Here is a 21122-nt window from a genome sequence, read left to right as displayed (position 1 = left end):
GAATGAGTGTCAACAGACCAACTACTCTCATAATATCTACAGACAGAGAAAAGGTAGGTGGTTCCACCATCAGCTGAAGGTTATTTTGGGTAACCTGGAATTTATTTTGGAGTCAGAACAAATCTCAAGTGTGATTGTTAGTTAGTTAGTTAGTTTTCCATCATGTAATTTAGGGCTGCTATCCTAACTACTGATGTGTGCTACCTCACTGACCCTAACCCCTAATGAATATTCTATTGGTGGAATACATGTAGCTTGAAAAGAAGGCAAGACACCAGCAGAGCCTTTAAGTTCACTCTGCTTTTCATTGCATTCCCTTAAAGGCTCATAAAGTTTACTGAGTTCAGGGGTTTTGCTTTGAACTGCAGTCTGGAGTTAACCAAGTCCCCTCAGTGCAGTTAAAACAAACCTGGTTACACAGATGTAACTGCTTTTATTTCACTGCAGTATCCTTAAATCTCTGATCACATGAGCTGACAGACCGCTCTCATCTGTTCACTACAATCCAGTATTAGAAGCATTATTAATAATGTAGATAATTATTAATGTTAATAACATATCTCTTGTGAACAAATATTTTATTTAGCCTAATTTTACCTTAATTCTTAAAAAATGTACTTGTACTTTTTTCTTGTTACAATTAAGAATTGTTTTCTTTCACAATTGCCAGTGTATCAAAAACACTGATACTGCACCTCTGTGCACTTCTATGTTCAGATCTGTATCTGTCCATTTACTTAACATACAGCTCCGGAAAAAAATAAGAGTCCACTCCAAATGTTTCCTAAATATTTATCTCTACATGTATGGCAGCCATTCCAGTGTCTGTTGAATTCCAACAAGGAGAAATGTTGTCAGTAGTTTATAGGATAACCAAGTCCAGCCTCTGTTAGTCAGGGCTGAGAGATGTAGCTGGCTCATCATTTTGTGTTTTTAAATGTAGCTTTTTGACCTGCCACACAATCTTTCAGCCCCCAGCCTAAAAACAGACTATAGTGACAAAATGCTACACAAAGAGTAGTTATCATCAGGAATACTGTTGAAATAAACCAAAAGTCAACAAAGACATCATCATGGAAACAGTTCACAGTATGGGCAACAGCAAAAAGGGAGGAAAACACTGACTGAAAAGGTGTGATGAAAAGAAAGTGAAAATTGAAATAAGCACAAGCAAAATAATAAAAAGGCATACAAATTAAGATAAATAGGGAAATTATAGAGTTCAATTTTGATTGTGGATTCTTTTTACAACAAACAAGAAGGAAAATGAACACAAGAGTTATTTTCAGCTACCAGGTCTGGTGTTAAACAGAAGGGTTTGAAAACCAAAGGATGGAGAACATGGTGTCATGGTATGAAATGGAAGGTTCTGTCCATGCTGCTTACACTGACTGGTTTTACCTCCCAGAGCCTGTTGAAGCACACACACCCTGAAGAAAGAAGGATGTCAGTACAGAGAGAGAGAGAGAGAAACAAAGTGACAAGAGGGTTAGCTAGTAGCAAGCCGGAGCAGATCATCATGACCAAACACTTGGTACATTTCAGAATATTCATATAAAACACACAAGATAGATACTGAAGAAAGAAACCCAGCAGAAGAGATACAGTTTTCCTACCACAGGCTGCAAACAGTTCACACTAAACATCGGCCCAAAAATGTTCCATTGAATGAGCTGTTAGCAGATGAGACATGCCTTTAATTAACCTCCAATCAATTTAGAACCAAGATCAGGACTGGGTTGCAATCAGGTACTCATAGGTCTGTTGCTAAGTAAGAATATAAATACATTTTAAGCACCTTCAGGAGTTGTGCAGTGATGACACATTTTTAAGCAGTTGGAAACGGAAGTGGGCATTGCGAGGGTTCCTTCGACTAAAAGCAATGAGTTTTCTGCATTGGTAGACTGGAAAAAACATTATGCTATATGACATACTTATTTGTATAAGTATGTACTTGTTAGTAACCATCGTTTTTTAAGACACATAAAAGCTTCAGACATTCACCAGTGGGGTAATATTTTATGTTGTAGAACAAATGTGAAAATCTCATCAGCGCTAATTAACCACAGAGCTTATTTTAAAATCCGGTGTCATAACAGCAGTGATGTCGGTAACGTTGGTTACTTAGTAATTTAGTTATTCTAATCCGACCACTTTTTTCAGTAACGAGCAATCTAACGTGTTACTATTTCCAAACCAGCAATCAGATTAAAGTTACTTATCCAAGTCACTGTGCGTTACTATTTTTGTCATTTTCCTTAGTAAAAAGAGATATGTTTGCTTTCTTCTTGTTGCACCTCAATTTCCCTCGGGATAAATAAAGCTTCTTGAATCTTGAATCTTCTTGCGTCTCGGGGAGTGACGTCTATGCGACAATTAAGTCACGTTTTCAGCATGAGGACAACTCACGTGTTTACCACGCAGAGACACAAACGTAAACAACAATGGAGGGAGGAGAGAGATGCGTTTTCTAGCTGGAAATACAGTCACTATTTTGAGTTTGTGTCAGCTAAAGATGAGACATTAAGGTTCGTTGTTCTCTGTGCTGGAGACTAAGTGATATCTAGCTTCAAAAACACTACGTCAAATTTAAAGAAACATTTGGAGTGGCAGCACGGCACAGTCAAAGTGACAGAGCAAGTCCCACCAGGTGGCGCGAAGCAGAGAGCTGCGACTAAAACAGGAGGTCCCCCACCACCCAAACAACCAAAGCTGGACTTCGGTGCAAAACCAGAAAGTGGGGGAGAGTTGAAAAAGTTGGTCGGGCAGTATGTTGGACTCATTTTTGTTGAGGCGGCAGGGGGTGTTGTCGGCAGCTGCTGAATGTAACTAATAAAGTAACTTGTAATCTAACTTAGTTACTTTTAAAATCAAGTAATCAGTAAAGTAACTAAGTTACTTTTTAAAAGAGTAATCAGTAATCGGATTACTTTTTCAAGGTAACTGTGGCAACACTGCAAACAAGTGACTTGCTACTTCAGATCTGATCAGTAATCTTCAGAATCATCTGGTCAATGGAAATCAAAAAGGTTTTGCTTCCAAAAATAGCAGTTTTAGAGGCACAACAGATAAAAGAAAAGGTTTATTTATGTCTACTTTGAGTCTAGAATGAGTCCAAAATATCTGATTATGCTAAGCTAATGACATTATTTACTCAACTTTTCAAATGTTATAAGCATAGTGATTTGTAACTTGTCGTATGTTGTATTAGAACTGTGAAAATATATATTGAATATCTAGTATTGGCATGATTATGAATCAGTCTGGCCAGGTGGTGCAGTCCTGAGCCTAACAGAGAGAAGGTTCTGTGAAAAGGCACGCAGGGTAGGCTGTCAGAGACTCTTTAATTGCCTAAAGGTGTGAATGTGAGGATACAAATGTGTCTCTATGTCTCAGCCCTGTAATTTAGTGGGCGACCTGTTCAGGCTTTTCCCTGCCAATCATTTCTGAATCTGAACATCGTGAATTGGGCGTCATGTGCAGACATGACCTGAGGTGAGTCTCGGCACAGTTTGGCTCACATACCAGGGAGCATATTATTAAACGCAACAGTTAAAGTCCATGTACATGCATGTTTCTGTACATTTGTCGGGTGTTTGGACAATATAGGATTTCATTATTGATAATTTATTAAAACATGATCTGCAATAAATTGATATTATTTCCATTATTGGCATAAGCATGAACACCATCACAAAGACTTGAAAAGGCTGTCAAGTATCATAGTAGAGAAGTAAAAAATTGGGGCCTGCTTTTTAAAAATAAATGATGTGTTATAAAGAATAGTTATAGCAACAATGTTAAAATGTAATTGTAATTAGGTTAGGGCAGCACCATTGGTCGAAATTTGATCAAAATTGCAATAATGGACAAGAAATATTCTCAAATCGCAAGAGGCACAATATTTAATACTAAGTGTTGAGCAGCTGCAGAGATATCCCGGCCTACACATAGTATTCTACAGACTTAACAAAACGTATTTGTGTGGTACAGATGTTCTAATGAGCACACCATGATCCTTTTAATATATTTTTCAGTAAAAAGGAGAATAATGATGCAAAACTGATCAATCCCTCCTGGATCCTAATGATGAATGAATAAATGTATCCTGTATCCTTGATTTATGCAGGTGGACCTAATGATTTATGAGTACCTTATTAAAGAATGTTCTTTTTTTTCTCAAGTGATATGAAGAATGTGTCCTATCTGAATATATATTAGTTCCTTAAAAAAGGGTAAAGTGGATACCACTATGTTTTAGTGCCATTTATAAAGGCAATATTTGATCATGATTGTAATAATATCCGGAAAAGCATTTGCTTTGGCTGAGATAAGGAAATGTTCATATTGTCCCACGCCTAGTGGTACCATGGATGTACAATAAGAACTGGATACAGCGTTGGAGGCAGGGCCTCGTTCATTCCTATGAGAGCTGCTCATTGGTACATGATAACAAAATGGCCTGAGATTCTCGAGAGCAAAACCTCACAAATTACCCATCATGCCTGGCTGTCGAGAGTTGAGCGCAGTTGAGTCTCCCCTTAAGCACTGCCTCGATCTCCCGCTCTTGGCTCAGTAGAATGAATGGAGAGAGAAAATAAATCTGGATTCAGCTTTTAGCGCATTTTACAACTTTAAGTGTTTTTTCATAAGGGCTATAAAAGGGTTCATACTGGGTAGTTTATTTAGTTAAAAACAAATTATCCACCGATTTACAGAAGTCTCTTTCCCAATGTAAGTCAATGGGAAAAAGTCTTTCTGGGCCGGGTGACGTCACGGACTGATACGAAGTTGTAGTACCTAGCTGTTTGCCAACTACGAATATTTTCCTCAGAGGACGGAGCACTTCCTGGGGGCTCGAGTGGTACCCATATGTTTGAATGCACTCTTTGTTTGTGGCTCACTTGCTTTTGGGTGAAAATGTCAGCTACTATAAATGAATGTAATATAATGTCATTAAAGGAAGCAGTAACTAAAGAAATGTTCAGAAACCAGTCTGCTTCCCAACACCTTTCTAATCAGCCTCCGGCTACATACACATCAATATGCATGTATGCTGCATGCATAGTACAGGGTGGTGCATATAGTCTCAGGAGTTTCATACTCAATAAAACCCCATCCTTAAAAGATTGAGATGCATTTGTAAACCAAAACCACAGCACGGGAATCTGTAAAGGTGCTCTGAGCTGTTAGCTTCAGTCCGTCAGGCAGTGCAGGCAGACGGACTTCATGAACCATGCAGCTGCTTTTATTGTACAAGGTTAATCACATTCCAGCTTAAACCACCACAAGCTTTTAAAGGATTTGAAACAGCACTGTGACCTATAACTGTGCTGATTAACCCCAGAGGGAGGAAAAGAAGAACAATAAAGACAAGGAGAGGCAATAGAAATAAAAGGAATATAGGAGATAACGGGAGAGAGAGAGACTGGAATGTTGGGGAGTAAGAGCAGAAGCAGAGAATAATGGCATGTTTAATGTTAGCAGACAGGAGGGTTTTAACAAAGTCTCACACTGTAGTATCAGGGCACACTGTGGCTAGATGGAAGTCTACACCAGCTAATTGAATTGAAGAGTAACAGTGGTCCAGTTTTCAAAGCAATAAGACTGAAGAGCTGTGAACCAGAGGACATCCGTAATGAAAGAGAATGAATTTCCCGTGGCTTCTCACCAAGGCTTTTCCTTAGACTTCCAAACAGCTCCTGACTATTGGAAGAGGGGAATGCAGTTCACATACACACCTGCACCTCTGGTCTGATGGTTTTCTATCTTGTTTATCCTGGATTTGAGCAACCTGGTTCTGGTTTGGGAAGCTTAAAACTTAAGTACCCTGATAGAAACGGGGATACTTTAGATAGAAACAGGGATACTTTAGATAGAAACAGGGATACTTTAGATAGAAACAGGGATACTTTAGATAGAAACAGGGATACTTTAGATAGAAACAGGGATACTTTAGATAGAAACAGGGATACTTTAGATAGAAACGGGGATACTTTAGATAGAAACGGGGATACTTTAGATAGAAACAGGGATACTTTAGATAGAAACGGGGATACTTTAGATAGAAACAGGGATACTTTAGATAGAAACAGGGATACTTTAGATAGAAACAGGGATACTTTAGATAGAAACAGGGATACTTTAGCACATGATGCCGGTTTCTGATCACTGTTTGCCATATATGTTGGTGCCTCCTCAGATATAGGGAAAAAACATGTTGGCAGTCAAATCACACAATATTATTAACTGATCATGGCGGCAGTATACCAGCCACTTCAGTGTCCTGCCAGGAATTACCCTTTTTACCCTAATTTGTTTGGGTTTGAAACTAGATAACAGCCTCAGTGCTCCACCTAACGTGCTGACTGACAGCAAGATATGGCACTCAACATATTCTTAATATAGTGTGAGGTTACACAGATTTATTTATGTTTCTAAAATATGTTTTGCTGCTTCCCTAGCAGTATGTTGCTTGCTTTCTGTGCTATACTTATGTCTGTCTGGCTCTAAATTGCATGAACTGTAGACTTATTGTGGACAAGAACCTCATACAACCCCATTTAATGACATCAGAATCGCTTTAAAGCCTCACAATGTACTTACTTTCAGTGTATTCCACATCAAAACCACAACAAGCCACAAAACCAGAATAAAAAAAAGTGTGCATGTAAACTTACTAAATACTGCATGGTCCTTCTTTGAAAATATCCCTCTCCTATTAACATAACTATTTAGTTTTGCTCTGTTAAAAAAAACATTTCGGTTTTTGTTGCTTCACTTTAATGTCCTGTTGTTTTTTTAACTTTGCATTTCCATAACAAATTATCCTGATTGACAAACCGGAATATATTGAGTTTTTTGTGCAGTTTTAAAAAGTTTATGTCATCTAATTCTGACATTTTATCTAACAAGTTAGAAAACATGGTACTGTTGCGAGACAAAGAACATCAGGGCCACAGAGGTGAAGGATGACCCACATGATGCACCTCAAATCAAAACGATCATGACTCATATTCATCTTGATTGTCTTCTCTCAGATTTTGATCAACTCGCCAGTTTGACGCAATCAGTTATAGCTTTTCTACACAGCAGCTGCTTTGAATGTGGCTCTTGAATTTCCGGTAGAATCAAACTGCCTGGGATTACCTGAGTGCAGCACAGCCTAAACCAGCAGATCACTCGGGATGATCTGACACACCCAGGATTTCACACAATGCTGATGAAACCAGTTCACACACACCTATTTTATTCTGGCTGCAGTGGGTGGTAGCTTCTGAGCAATAGGCTGGTTCAGAGACACACTCAGAGGGTTTTCATATGCATGAGCTCAGTGTTTTACACACTATCTTTAAGATATTAATGCAGCTCTCCTGTGTTCATTCACACACCAATTACTCTATCTGTCTGTGTTCCTTTACGCGTGGTTCAATAAGCTGTGTAAGTACAGGTTGAACTTGGCAAACAACCTGCTGCATTGCTTCCCTGCGTAAAACAGGTTTGAAAACACTAAGCATCTAAGCAAAGGAAGCTAGGGAAGACAATGGTTTCCACGTTTAACAACCTCAGTTAAGCAAGACTGAGGAGAGTTAAGCAAGAGTTCATTTTTATTTCTATGTCTTCTTTTATGTTCATATTTTAAAATTGTTTCTTTCTTTCTTTTGTTCTATTATGTGCAATGACTTGTATTGTTTATGCTGCTGCAACACAAACAATTCCCAGTCTGGGATCAATAAAGTAATTCTTATCTTATTAAGAATGAGGAGAGTCTTCATTTATCAAATTAAGACATACATTGAGATAAGAGGCACAAACAGCCACATTATTGGGATTTCTTTGTTAACACAAAAAGGCATCTTAGAAAAATCTATCATAAAAAGAATGAACAGTGGTTATTTTGACTGATATTGCACTTGTAGACACCCAAAGATGCTGCTGGTATTATATTTGTACATTTATTTGTCTGGTTTGAATAAATGTTTGAGAATGTTTGATTAAATTAATTATTATTTTTGGTTATTCTTATGAATTATTATTCTAAAGTATAAGAAACTGGAATTTAATTGAATCTACTTTGTTGAGATGAATTTACTTTTAATTGTCACTTAATTCAATTTAAATCCAGAGAGCAGAAATGAAACTGCTTGTTTAAGTATGACATGTTTTTCATTTAAATGTTTTACTTGCCTAATGGCTTTACGTTAATGAAAGAGTGTTTCTGTGTTTCTTTAAAGGTGTTCAACCTAAATAAGGCTACATGAAAGCTAAAGGAAGTTACATGAAAGCTACATAAAAGCTGAATGAAATGAAAAAGAACTCTAAATGAACTCACATAAAAACAAAGAGTCAAGATTGGGTTGTCGCGTGTGTCCTTTTGGTGTGAACCAGGCCATTTTCAAGTTTAGGCAGGAGTCAATCAATCAACAAAATTCATAACTTGACAGATATGATTCATGATATTGAAGGGAATGAAAATGTTTGAGATATAATGATCAATGAAATATGGATCTGTACAAAACAACATGTTTTCATTAAGTCTGTGAAAAATATGTGAAGGCCAGGAAAAATTAATGTTATTTTAATTGTATGTGTCTTCACCATGGATACTGCAATAGACCATTGCGATTTGGATAATATTCAGATGAATTGTGCAGCCCTAAAATATAAACCCCTAAATGCTATTTATTTATTTAAACAAAATCACCTTTAAACATATATGAGCTGATGTAAACAGACACTTGCCTTGACGGCTGCAGACACGGCGGCGGTGGCTGCAATGCTCAGGCCCTGCTTCCCAAAGTTCACCATGGTCTCGTAGCTCCTCTCTTTGGCCTGCACGATATACTCATCGATCTCCTGCAGGGAGACAATCAATTCCATTTTTTAGTTGACCGCTTAATCAAGCACAAAGAGGTGTGACTGGGATATTTTCAACAACCCACACATGGATGGATTATCTTACCCGCTCTCTGGAGGACAGCAGGGGGTGCAGACACTTCCTGTAGATGAGACTGGCTCCTCTGGTGTAAGGGGACAGCAGCCAGATCACAAAGGCTATCTTCAGCTCGTAGTACAGAGGGAACCTGCACACACACACACACACACACACACACACACACACACACACACACACACACACACACACACACACACACACACACACACACACACACACACACACACACACACACACACACACACACACACACACACACACACACACACACACACACACACACACACACACACACTTGTCATGGCTGTCCCACAGTGTGCTCTTTTTACTATTTTAAAGAAAGGATAACAATAATAATACACTTTATTTATAAAGCACCTTTCATGCTTGACACAGCCAAGAGAATGACAGAAAGAAAGGCAATAAAAAGTTAGGAACATATTTAAAAACAAAGATATAAACAAACAGAAAGAGTTATATCACAGAACCATAAAACAATAAAATATGAATACTACTCAAATAACAATTGCCCCAAATTAAAAGCCAATTAAAAACATAGGTCTTTAATTTACTTTAAACTTCAATGGAGGTTGCTCTTCTCCAATGGGATGGGGCCATAAAAATAGAAAACAGCCCCCCCAGTGTTCTTGTAATGTACTCTAGGTACTTCTAAAAGTAAAACATTGGAGGATCTGCGTGTGCTTGCTGGTAGATAAAACGAGAGGCAGTCACTTGTTTTATTATGTTAAGCCTTGTAAATCAATAAAAGCACTTTAAAATCAATTCTGAAGGAGACCGGTAACCAGGAAATGTGGTCTCTTTTTTGTGTTTGTTAAAATCCTGATCGCAGCATTCTGAATTAATTGCAATTTCTTTAAGGATTGAGCAAACACTAGTTGGACTGCGCTTCAGCCGAACAAAGTGGTGGTGGTGCTCTTTCACAAAAGTGTGTTTCACATGGCACAATATCGAGGTTAGGGCTCAGGGGGCCCCCAACACATATGGACAATCTGGACACATATCGTTATGTTGAGTTCAGATTGTCCAATCAAAACATCTCCACATCCCACCCCAAATCTTTGAGCGTTCTTTAAGGTTCCGTTCATAATCAATGGCATTGTGCCTCATTGCCAGACTTTGAATCTTAATGTATTAATGGGATAACGAGGTAATAAACAGAGCCATACATTCTCCATAGGTGTACAAACTTGCTTCTTTTGTATCTTGAAAATGTTTTTATTTGAAGTCTGCCAGTTGACTTGTAGTCTTTTAAAACATTACACTTTGAAAACGTGGTTTTGTGAAATTCAGTGAAACGACAAGAAAAGCCTCACACCAAAGACTAGCAGAGTTAAAGTGTATAATGGAAAGATCAAGGTTACAGTTTGTTATGTTCCTTTTGTGTTCCCATGCATTCTTTCAGCTGTAATTCTAATTTCCACAAGGCCTTTCCAATTACATTTCTTAACTCTGAAACTCTGTGAAAGTATTGTACCATCAGTGAAGGAGCAGTACATGCCGCACAGTATGAGAGGGAAGTAAGGACAGTTGGATGAGATAAGGATGTGTTTGTTTTAGACAATGATAAAAAGATTGCCGTGTACCTGTTTTTTAGTAGAAAGTAAAAATGTGTGTATTTGTGTGGTACTCACCATGAAAGTGTTTGGTCAGTGATGGTCTCCACCACAGTGTAGAGGGCAAACACAATCCAGTACATCATCCATCGCACCTACACAGACACACAAACAGAACAAACACTGAGCAACACAGCGAAGAAAGAAAACACTGCTTTGAATGGAGCAGTGGTTGGGCAGGAATAGTGTTTTTTGCTCAGCAATGTCCCTAACAATGTGAAAAGACTAGAAAGTGACTCACTGTCAGCCATGATAAGAGCTGTTTGGATTCTAGGATAGGAAAGGAGCTTAGTGGCTTCCTTTATTTTAGGAAACACTGGACTTAATGTAAGGAGAGGAATCAATGCTGTCCCACAATTCCTTGCGACTGCAACATTTCTGCTGTTCACAGAAACAACCGTTCGAGAGACACAGGCAGATCATGTTAACGTGCTCACCAAGCTTTTCCCGTCTTATGAACTACATTTTGCACATTCTTGCACACATGTCTGCACAACTGTCCACCTAAAATACAATCCACTGTAGTTTGTCATATGTTGCCATCTTTTAATTTTCCTAAGTGTTTTCTTAGCTTTTAAGCTTTTGTATATTTAAATTTAAATGTGGTGTAAATACTAGTCTTTAGCTGTTTCTTTTTTTAATGCTAAATACTTTCTTAACAATACTTATTTTTGATTTACTATAGTCAACCATGACTACATTTAACTACACCTTTCTATGTGTTTTTTTGTCTGTTGGTTTGTTTTGTGCTATGATTTCAACACGCGTTTGTCTATCATTTTAAATGTTTTTGTACAATTAATGTTGTCTTACTCTGTAGGGGGGGTTAAAAAATGACAACCTGACCACCTGTTATTTTTGTCGTTGACACTGTATGTGTTGTTTACGAAAAAGGAAGATTAAGTTTAAAAACAAAATACTTATTTTTATTATATTTATATTTTTTACCTTCTTTTGCAACTTTTTTTCTTAGATTGAATATTTTCGCAACTCCACACACAAAATCAAATTCATTGTAAATGTAAACGTAACTTACAATAAACTGGATTCTGATTCTATAAATGCCACTAATGACTGTAAAATGTATCAATGTATACTGAGGTGTGTATTGTGATAATACGTATTCCAATATGTATTTCCTTAGTTTGTTCATTTCACTCATTGCCTTTCATAATTGTTATTGTGCTTTTGCAACAAATGTCATATGTTGTATCATTAATGCCTATTGAAATCAGATGGAAAAACCCTATATTTCTTCATATTCTTCTGTGTTCTCTCTCCTTTCATCCTGCTCCACTCCCTCTCCGGCCGATAGTAGTTACACCGATGTTTAGGATGTATTTCTCTTTCTGCTCTCCTGCTCTCTCACCCCCTCTCCTCCTCTTTAAAGGTATTTCTAGGCTCTTCTGGCTGGATCTCCATATCAAAAGGCAGCAGTATAGGGTGGCAGGCGGGCAGACGGTCACATGGCAGGCTGTGGTATTAGCCAGACCCTGCCGCCGCTGCACCACTGAACACACACTGACAGTAGCTAATGAAATGTCACAGAGTGTGTGTGTGTGTGGATGAGTGAGTGTGTAAAGTTGGTGCTTGAAAAGGGGAAAAAGAAAACACATTCACCTGTCTTACAACTACAACGTCTCAGAATGCCTCACACACACACGCCGGCAGTATGACTCACATTATTGCTGGACTGCTTAATTGATGACCTCATGGTGAACTCCCTTCACACACACACACACACACACACACACACACACACACACACACACACACACACACACACACACACACACTGATGATAAATGGAAAGAGGATAGAGAGCGACACAGAGCGTTGTAAGGAGAGGACATCTAATTTATATGTTTCAATCCACTTCCTCCTCCACTCATCTGTCTCCCCTCCACCTCTCCCTTTCATCTTCCTCTTCAGACCCCTTCCCTTTCCCTCTCTAACAGCTTTTTTTCCCCTCCTTCATCTCATCAGCAGGGAGGACATAAAGAGGTGCCCTCGGTGAAATGTACAGCAGCCATTTTTCCTTCCGGAGGCAATAGGAGACATTTACTACGCCCGTCTGTGAATAACTGCCGTCCATTAAAAGAGAAAAGGAAAAAACACCTGACATCAGCTCTTTGCAGACACTGGGCCAAATGGTTATGCTAAACCTGGGAAGGGCAAGTTTCATTCAGCTAAACAACTCTCTCTCTCCATCTTTTATTTTCATTTTTATGTGAACTTCATGAGGAAAATGTAACCACGGGGTCACTTTAAATGCAAAAAGGGCTACAAATATATGTCATTCTTTATCAATACATCATTAGAATATGTTCTCATTAAAGCTGGGTCAATAACATTGAACAAAATACAGAAAAAATAGCAACTAAAAGAAAAAAACAATTTTCCTCAAGACAATGCAGCCAGGAAGTGCTAAATGCTAACTCATTTCAGGTTGAGGACTCATTCCTGCAGCGGAAACTAGTGGCATTTTTGCCCTAATTGTCTGCTTAAAGCAAATGAGGGCTGGGTATAGTGGAAAACAGACACAAACAGAAACATTTGGCTGTTTATAATATATTTGGGCGTCTTTATAAACACATGTTTGGTTTTTTTAAGTGGCCACAGACAGATGACAACATTTACATCGTGCAGACACATGTAGCAGACAGGAAGTGTTGTTGGTATTAAACCATCTGCATGCACAAACTCACCGATAAGGGTGTTAATGATTACTGAGGAATACTGTTTACAACATCTCACTTCCTTTATGACTATCTACGTGTAGTTTTTCTATAGTATTATTTCACAAGTGTAAGGAGAGACAAAAGTCACTTTATTGCTGATACTGGCCAATTATTTGAGATCACCAGTTTTCATTTGAGAATTGACAAAAAGATGAGAGTTTTCAACTTTAATTTGTGATTTTTTAACATGTGTGCCTCAGCACCCAGAAATTCCGTCAACAATTGTCAGTGTATCTTTGCTGGTTCTTCAATTTCTTTATTGCATCTTTACTGGAGTTATGATGGTGTATGTATTTATTTTTCTGACATGAACATAGCTAACTTCATCTGCACTACTTGTTAGCTGGTCTAGCATCATTACCTGCACAATTTCATTCAAATGTATCCTACTCTGTTTCATTTTGCACTATTTTCATTTTTAGCTTTTTAGTTTTTTGTCTTATGACTTATATATAATATGTTGCTTTGTCGGAGGAGCTCAGGAACTAAGATTTTCATAGCCATAACTACACCGTAGCTACTGTGCATCTGACAATAAAAACCCTTGAACTTTGAACCCTTCATCGGATCTGATTTAATACCGACAGGCTAACTACTCTATTAGGACATCAATTAACTTGCACAGCACTTCAGTGTCTATGTATAGTTTGGGGAAGAGGTCATTTAAGTTTGATTTATTGAAGGTTTTTATAAAAAATATCTCGTTTCGGAACAAAAAATGACAGTAAATATATCATATTAATCTGAATAATCCTATTGTTTTTATTCCGTAAGCCATTAAAGCCGACACCTTATCCAAGGAAGTTTATAAGCAGAATGTCCTTGGGAAAAACAGGGCTTGTCTAAACAAATAAAGAAGTATAGTGTATCTGCAGTAAGTCCTCACTTTATGAGGTGTTAGCAGTGAGAGAAAAGACCTCCAGACAAGTCTATTCATGTCAGTCTGGCATCCCGATTGCTCAGCAAAGAGACCCATTTGTCTGCCACAGAGTGGAGCCGCACACTGTAGCCTGGGGTCGAAGGCTTTAACCGCCCTCACTCAACACTTCCATCATTCCAGAGTCAACAGTGGATGGGTCGCAGAGAGGTAGTGAAGGATACAGGACGGCTAAATGCTGTCAGGTACTGGTAATGCGGCGGAGTGAAGGAATGGGGAAAGAGGAAGAAGAAATTGTTTATGTTGCTGGATTTTACTTTTAAAACCGCAAATACATTCTCAGATTGTTACGTCTCTCTCAAATCTTGGCACTTGTAGTTACTGATTACTTTGCAGAATGTAAGAAAGCAGTCAGTCGTTGCAGCCCTCTGTTTTGGTTATCGTACATTCAGCTCATTATAGTCTGTTGTCAAGCTTTTTGGCTAATTCATTCAGCGTTGGTCCTTATTTAGAAAGATTGATCTAATTTCGTATTCTTTTAATGGCATCGAGAGCATGTCTAGTACCCCATATCGTGCCACTCCCCCGGAGGTTACTTTTAATAGATGTTGAGAGTGTTTCACATGATACTGACCGGGACATATGACTGTCAGCATGCATATGGGCACACATAAATAAGCAGCAAAGAATTAAAAAAGTGAAAAAAAGGGATGGGCATTTGGAATGAATGTTTAGAGCCAATTTTGACGTGAACTGGAGTAACCTTTGGCAGGGCGTGCTGTAGCTCCAGTCACATAAAAGCAGCCACAGGCCTGCTGCAGCTGTGGAAGTGTTGCTATCAGAAACTCAGTTCCATCAAAGTAAACATGCAATCCCTCACACATGTGCTGGAGGTGGGTTTTATTAAAAGCTTAATTCAATGTCATGCATTGGTTTTGGTTAGATAATCATGAAGGCTGGGGATTCATTTGCAAACAGTGGTGGAAGCGGCTCCTAGCTCATCCTGTGTGGATGTCTAGCCTTCATTCACTGATTCAGCTCTCCTCTTGACTTTATCTGAAGGGGGCCAACGTGTAGAGAGTACAGCTGAGGTTTAGAGTGGAGCAGGAATGAGCAGCATTTTAGATCTTCTGGGCTAGTTTGTCTCAAGGTCAATGTTTCTTTTTTTTAATTCGTTTTTGGTTAAGGAAGTCACATTTGAATATTTTCTGAAATATTTCAGAATCTAATTGGTTTCTGGGTCCACATACAAGACCGTGTCATCGCTATTGCTTCTAGTGGTGTTAAAATCAATCGTTTCTAAGATTCATTGTATTGTGGATGTAGACGACCCTGCATCGATGCAGTGACAGAACATAAACGATTATAACGAAGTGACGTCGCTTCTTGTTTTTCCGGCTGGACAATAAAGTTCTATAGTTCAAAATATCTTCCTGGTAGCAACATTGCATTGAATTGTGTGAAACCGGGGGCCCCTTCTTAAAGTAAAATACTGGAATAATTAGAGGTTTTAGATTCTTTAGTTAGTTGTATGTATTTTTTTTGTGCTGAACCTATGGCTTAATCTCTGCTTAACACAAGGTTTAAAGTGGTGGTTCTTTTGTGGAGATACTCAAATTAACAGATCTGTCGATTATTAACTAATCAATTGGGGCTGACAAAATCTTGAGTGTTAGTCGAGTGAGAATTTCCTTAGTGGAGGACAGCCCGAGTGTAAGTTAGTAGTAAAACTGTTCATGTTGAAAAGGAGGAACTCCTTCATCAGTAAGCTTTCTCTCCCTGGCATCCTCTAATTGTGTCCATATACAATGGACATCTTCTCTGCACAAAACTCCACCAGAGAAATGCAGCGAAGTGGAAAATGCAACCTCATCAAGATAGTGACTAAAGCGCAAATACGACAAAAATAAAACATAATGGGACAGACTTTAGGTCGAATTGTATCATGACGGTAAGATAATATCTTGTTTTACAAAATTCTTTGTTCCTTTGGACAAGACAATTATATTATATATTTTCTTTAAGGTCATTACATTGAACACTAATTTGATTAATTTACATGTCATTTTGAAAACATTTGCCATATATATATTCGCAGTTCCCCAGGCTTATAACACCCTTAATTCATCTAGACTTAATAACCCGGCCACTGAATGTACATCAAAAACTATAAAAATGTTATATTAATATTCTAATTAGTGCTGGGTGGTATACCGCTTCATATCCAATGCTGTTAACTTTGCAATTATTTCATTCCTTCAGCACATAAGACTCAGGAGGGCCACCACTGATCAAGTGTTTTTTTGTGGGGCCAAAATGTGAAGTAAATGTAAATATATTTCCAATCATTCAAAGATAAATAAATACTTTATTTGGAAAAATACTGTGATATGAGTTTCTTGTCATACTTCCAAGCCCTAACTCTAATATTGATTTCAGCCATAATATATTTGAAAGACAAAGAGGGAAAAGGCTGCAAAAAGCAAGCTGCGTCTGGCTGTGGGAGCTGGTGTGTTAAAGCTGTGTGTGGATGTACTGTATATCTAACTCTGGGATTTCACTCTCACTGACATCACTTACATCAGCCGGGTCCACAGAGAATACACCCCCAGCCCTGACATCCATATTCATGTATAGGAACCCCATCACACGCTGAGTTAAATGCAGTTGGTGCTGTGACACAGTTCACATTTCAACATTTTGGGGAAAAACACCTAATACACAACACATGTACGGTGGTCTCTTATCCACAATGCTGTCCTCAGGTCATGCAAATCAAGAGATATCAAAAGTAACTGGAGAACGTACAGTTATGAGAGACTTTGATTCAATTACAGAAACATTTCAGCATCATAAAGCTAATCTGATTTACCTTTTTACATATTTATTTTTAAAAGGACAGAACAATTTATTTTACAAAGTGACTTTCATAACTTGATATCAGAAAAGAGCAAAAACTATATTCAATATTTTTCTTTTCAAATTGTATTTACATAACTATCAGCAGTTTTATGTTCCCCTGAAAAATGTATTTGAATAACAATTTTCAGTCTCACAAGACAACTAGAAGGAGGGTTTGGATAAGATAAAGAGCTTTCCCAAGGTTCAAGGTTCAACGGGTTTTATTGTCAGATGCACAGAAGCTACAGTGTAGTTATGGCATTGAAAATCTATAATAAAGATAATAAAATAAAACTCAAAAATAGTTTGTTAGTAGTAGTGTGTGTTGCAAACATCAAGCAGGCCATCCACACCCAGTGATTTTATATACTTACGTATTCCTTGACATTTTTTGTCTTGACAGCTTTGTAAGAGTAGTAAGCAGGATACAGAGTCCCAAAGAAAAGCCTGCAGGGAGAGAGAACAAACAACATGAAATATATTGTTTCTGTTACAATCCCATGTTTAATAACCCATTACCCATTCATTAATAATTCTTGCAAACCTAGGCACTACTGAAATGTTCCTGACATGTTGAACACATTGAAATTCCTGCCTGAATGGAAAGTGTTCTCACTTTGAAGAGACATTCTTTTTCCATTTCCAGGAGAAATTAGAGAGGATTTGAATAAGTGGTCTGTTTCCACTAAAAAGTGGTGTTTTTTCTTCACACTAGGAGAAACACATACATTGCTCGTTTTGAATTTAAGTACAGCTTAAAGGCTTCAGTTTGTCTGTATTGACGGAAATGTGTTAGCCTTTTACAGCTTCCGATTAAATCGTCTCAAAGCCAACAGTGTTCTGAATGTGTTTTTGCTTAGATGCCTGAAATAAGGCATTGTATTTCTATTCTGTTATTTCTTTCACTATTTTTTATTGGTTTTATGTCCTATATGTATTCATGTTGCATTGTTGGAGTGGCCTGGTACTTGAGTTTTTCATTGCCATATCTACACTGTAGCTACTGTGCACGTGACAATAAAGCCTTGAATGAATGAAATAACGTTTGTGGTAGACATGAGGTGAAGATATGTTCTTGTACGACATAAAATACAGCAGTAAATACCCCACTGGTTAAGGTCTAAAGCTTTTATGTGTCTTAATAATGTCAGTTGCTAACAATGGACTTATCGAGACTACTAAACTACATCATGCTATAACATTAGCCACCTTTAGTTTAGCGGTGGTGATGCGCATCAGTGTGATGTACTGTAGTTATTTGATAGCCTAAGGTTAGCTTTTTACTGCAGATTGCATTTACGCATTAAACCAATAAAAGGTGGTGTCAAAGCGTGATGAAAAAACCTGCTGAACAAAGCGTGTACATTTCAGGAACATATGTTTGCCACAGAGACTTTTTTGTTGTTGCTATAATCCCAAACGCAGTAGAACATCCCATGGTTTTTCGTTGGGGGAGCCCTTGAGATGCTAACTTCCATGTCAGCCCTTAAAAATACGTCATCACTGCACCACTCTATTGTCTGGTTTCTAGAGTCACACCAGTTTCCCACACACAGAATACAACCCTCAGCCCAAAATGGCAGTCTACCATATAATCCAAAGTGTGCGGGGGCTTACATGCAAAATTGTGATTTTCCAGTTAAAAGCCATCATCTGCTCCTGCAGAACATTCTGGGGACTTATTTATATGCCGTTAGGATCGGGTGTTGGGTCCTGACCCACAGTTTGAAAACCACTGGAACACAAGACAATGACTCAATGTTTCCCCTGTAATCTGGAGCAGCGACAGTGGTTAGGGGTAATGTGGGGTTTGGTTCCATGTGTGCTCCAGTGCAGGTTTCAACACCATCTCTCAGCACTGCACTTTTGCACTTAAATACCCAGTATTTGTTATGTTCGAATATTCACTTTTTGTTAGGATTGAAGTGCCTTTATTTATCGGCTACTTCAATATGTAATACCTTTGTAAGGTCACTTCTAGTTTTTTTTAATAAATTGATCCTTATGGTGTACTTATCTGTTTTTTGTTTGAGTTAATGTTTCTTTTAATAACCGTACATTTTCCTGTTGCAAGACAAATAAATTAATTCTGATGCGCACGCACGCACGCACCCACACGCACCCACACACACACACACACACACACCTACACAGTCTTTTCACCCTCTCACCATTTCTTCTTGACAGAGCGGTGTGTTTGCGTGCGAGTGCAAGCGAGAGCAAGACAAACGACTGGATGAATTTATAGCAGGACACTCCTTCCCTCCAATCCCTCTCTGTAGCATTCTTCTGCTCCTCCTCTCTCCTCCCCCCACGCACTGGGCTGGCCTTGTCTGCAGCACAGTGTGTTCTCAACAGATCTGCCTGGCTGTACACTGGATGGCAGACCTGCTGAATCAGTTTTTTCTCAGGTTTTTAATGGGATAACCTGCCAGACTAAATGTTCCCATGACATTTAACATACATCTAACATTGTTTATAGATGTGCCCCACAAATACTCCAGAATTATAGAAGAAGAAGGAACCCTCAATCGTCCCACAGAGGGGAGATCTATATCCTGCATTTGATCGAACACGAAATACCTGACTAATTGATATTTGTAAATAATCACATTGATGCAAAAATCCTAAAAAAATACCCCTCTCAGGAGCAGCTGCCATATGTATTGTGCCCGGGGAGTAATGGCGGGAATGGTGCCTTGCTCTGGGACACCATAGTAGCACTCCCAAACTAAGTCCCTACCGATTTCACCACCACCGCCCTAATTGCAAACCAATGTTAAACCGGATGCGAGACAACAATTAAAAAGAACGTTCAAAGTGCAGCTGGAGCATTGCTAAATGTTGGTTGTATGGATTGGTCCAATGTGGACAATTTTGCAAATCATTATCCATTATCAGTTTCTCTATTGGTTTTCCAAACTAATTTAGTATGTCAGTATAGATAAGAGCTAAATCAATACATAAAAAAGATTCAAACTTTTTGTATGTTCACAACTTGTTCATTGGTACCAGCCTCAAGAAGTCATTGGTCAGGGCACAATCAACACTATTGTATGATCTAATGTACACATACAATGAGAGAATATTCTCCATATCCAGGCAAATATATCCTTATGGTTCAAGATCCAAAAAACAATAACTTGTAAGGCTCTTGTAGTAAATATGTGGTGAAGACATTACCCAACTGTTCCCACAGGATAAGTGGTACTGACAAGGACTAAGGTGAATTTGATGTGAACAATTTGGGGTTTAGTGACCATTCAAAGCCAGTTATTCAGTTGTTGGTTAATGCAACATACCTGACAAATTGATCAAAATCATCACATTGAAGCAACAATCCTATAACGTCCAACATTGCCATAAACCCTCTTGTGATTTATACACAACCATAACACTAAAGGAAAATATACCCCTGTTTAGATAGTATAGCAACATCTTTGATAGTTGATAAATGTATATAAACTACAATGATGATTATAGTGTCCCTGTGTTACCTCAGTCTCTATAAATAACCGTTTTTCAAGACGAAAAACTCATGCACAAGCCTATAGTCAAATAAAACCTTTTGATTAGTAATACCAATGCCATGTTGAATAAAACTGAGAGTGAAAGAAAAATAAGTGAGAGCAAAAGATAATATAAAGGAGGCGTGAACTTGCTTTCGGGAACCATGCTGGCAACCTCGACTGACAGACTTGAGCTGCTGAATCCGACCAAGAACTTTAACTGGCATCAGGAGGAGAGAGGAGGGAGGGGAAGACGAGAGAAACACTTTTTGCTAGTGTGCCAGGTCAAATACACTAAAGCTGTGTTTCCATGACTCACTGAATTATTTTATCAGCAACCAAAAAGAGTATGTTTTTGCTCCTTATCCAAGCTTTATAAAATGGATACTTGAGTGACTTCAGTGAGTAATAATGCATGGTTTCCCTGCAACCATATTTGTTCAAACTTTGATTTTGCCTACTTCTTTCTAACTCTACACCCTCAGATTGATTTCGTTCTTGTAC

The 21122-nt window shown here is 38.3% G+C and overlaps 1 protein-coding gene across 1 annotated transcript in view; it reads right to left on the bottom strand.

The window, feature by feature from the left end:
• The window catches only part of reep3b (receptor accessory protein 3b), a 45424-nt gene that overhangs the window by 13540 nt on the left and 10762 nt on the right, over window positions 1-21122 (bottom strand). The window contains exons 2-5 of the mRNA XM_063892444.1: window positions 17484-17556; window positions 10609-10685; window positions 8963-9083; window positions 8743-8856 (exon numbers count right to left, since the gene is read on the bottom strand). Of these exons, the coding sequence (XP_063748514.1) occupies window positions 8743-8856; window positions 8963-9083; window positions 10609-10685; window positions 17484-17556 (385 nt within the window). The remainder of the gene's footprint in view (window positions 1-8742; window positions 8857-8962; window positions 9084-10608; window positions 10686-17483; window positions 17557-21122) is intronic.

The sequence above is a fragment of the Eleginops maclovinus genome, chromosome 10, assembly GCF_036324505.1.
Source record: "Eleginops maclovinus isolate JMC-PN-2008 ecotype Puerto Natales chromosome 10, JC_Emac_rtc_rv5, whole genome shotgun sequence".
Lineage (NCBI taxonomy): Eukaryota > Metazoa > Chordata > Actinopteri > Perciformes > Eleginopidae > Eleginops > Eleginops maclovinus.
This window is presented reverse-complemented; position numbering and strand designations above follow the sequence as displayed.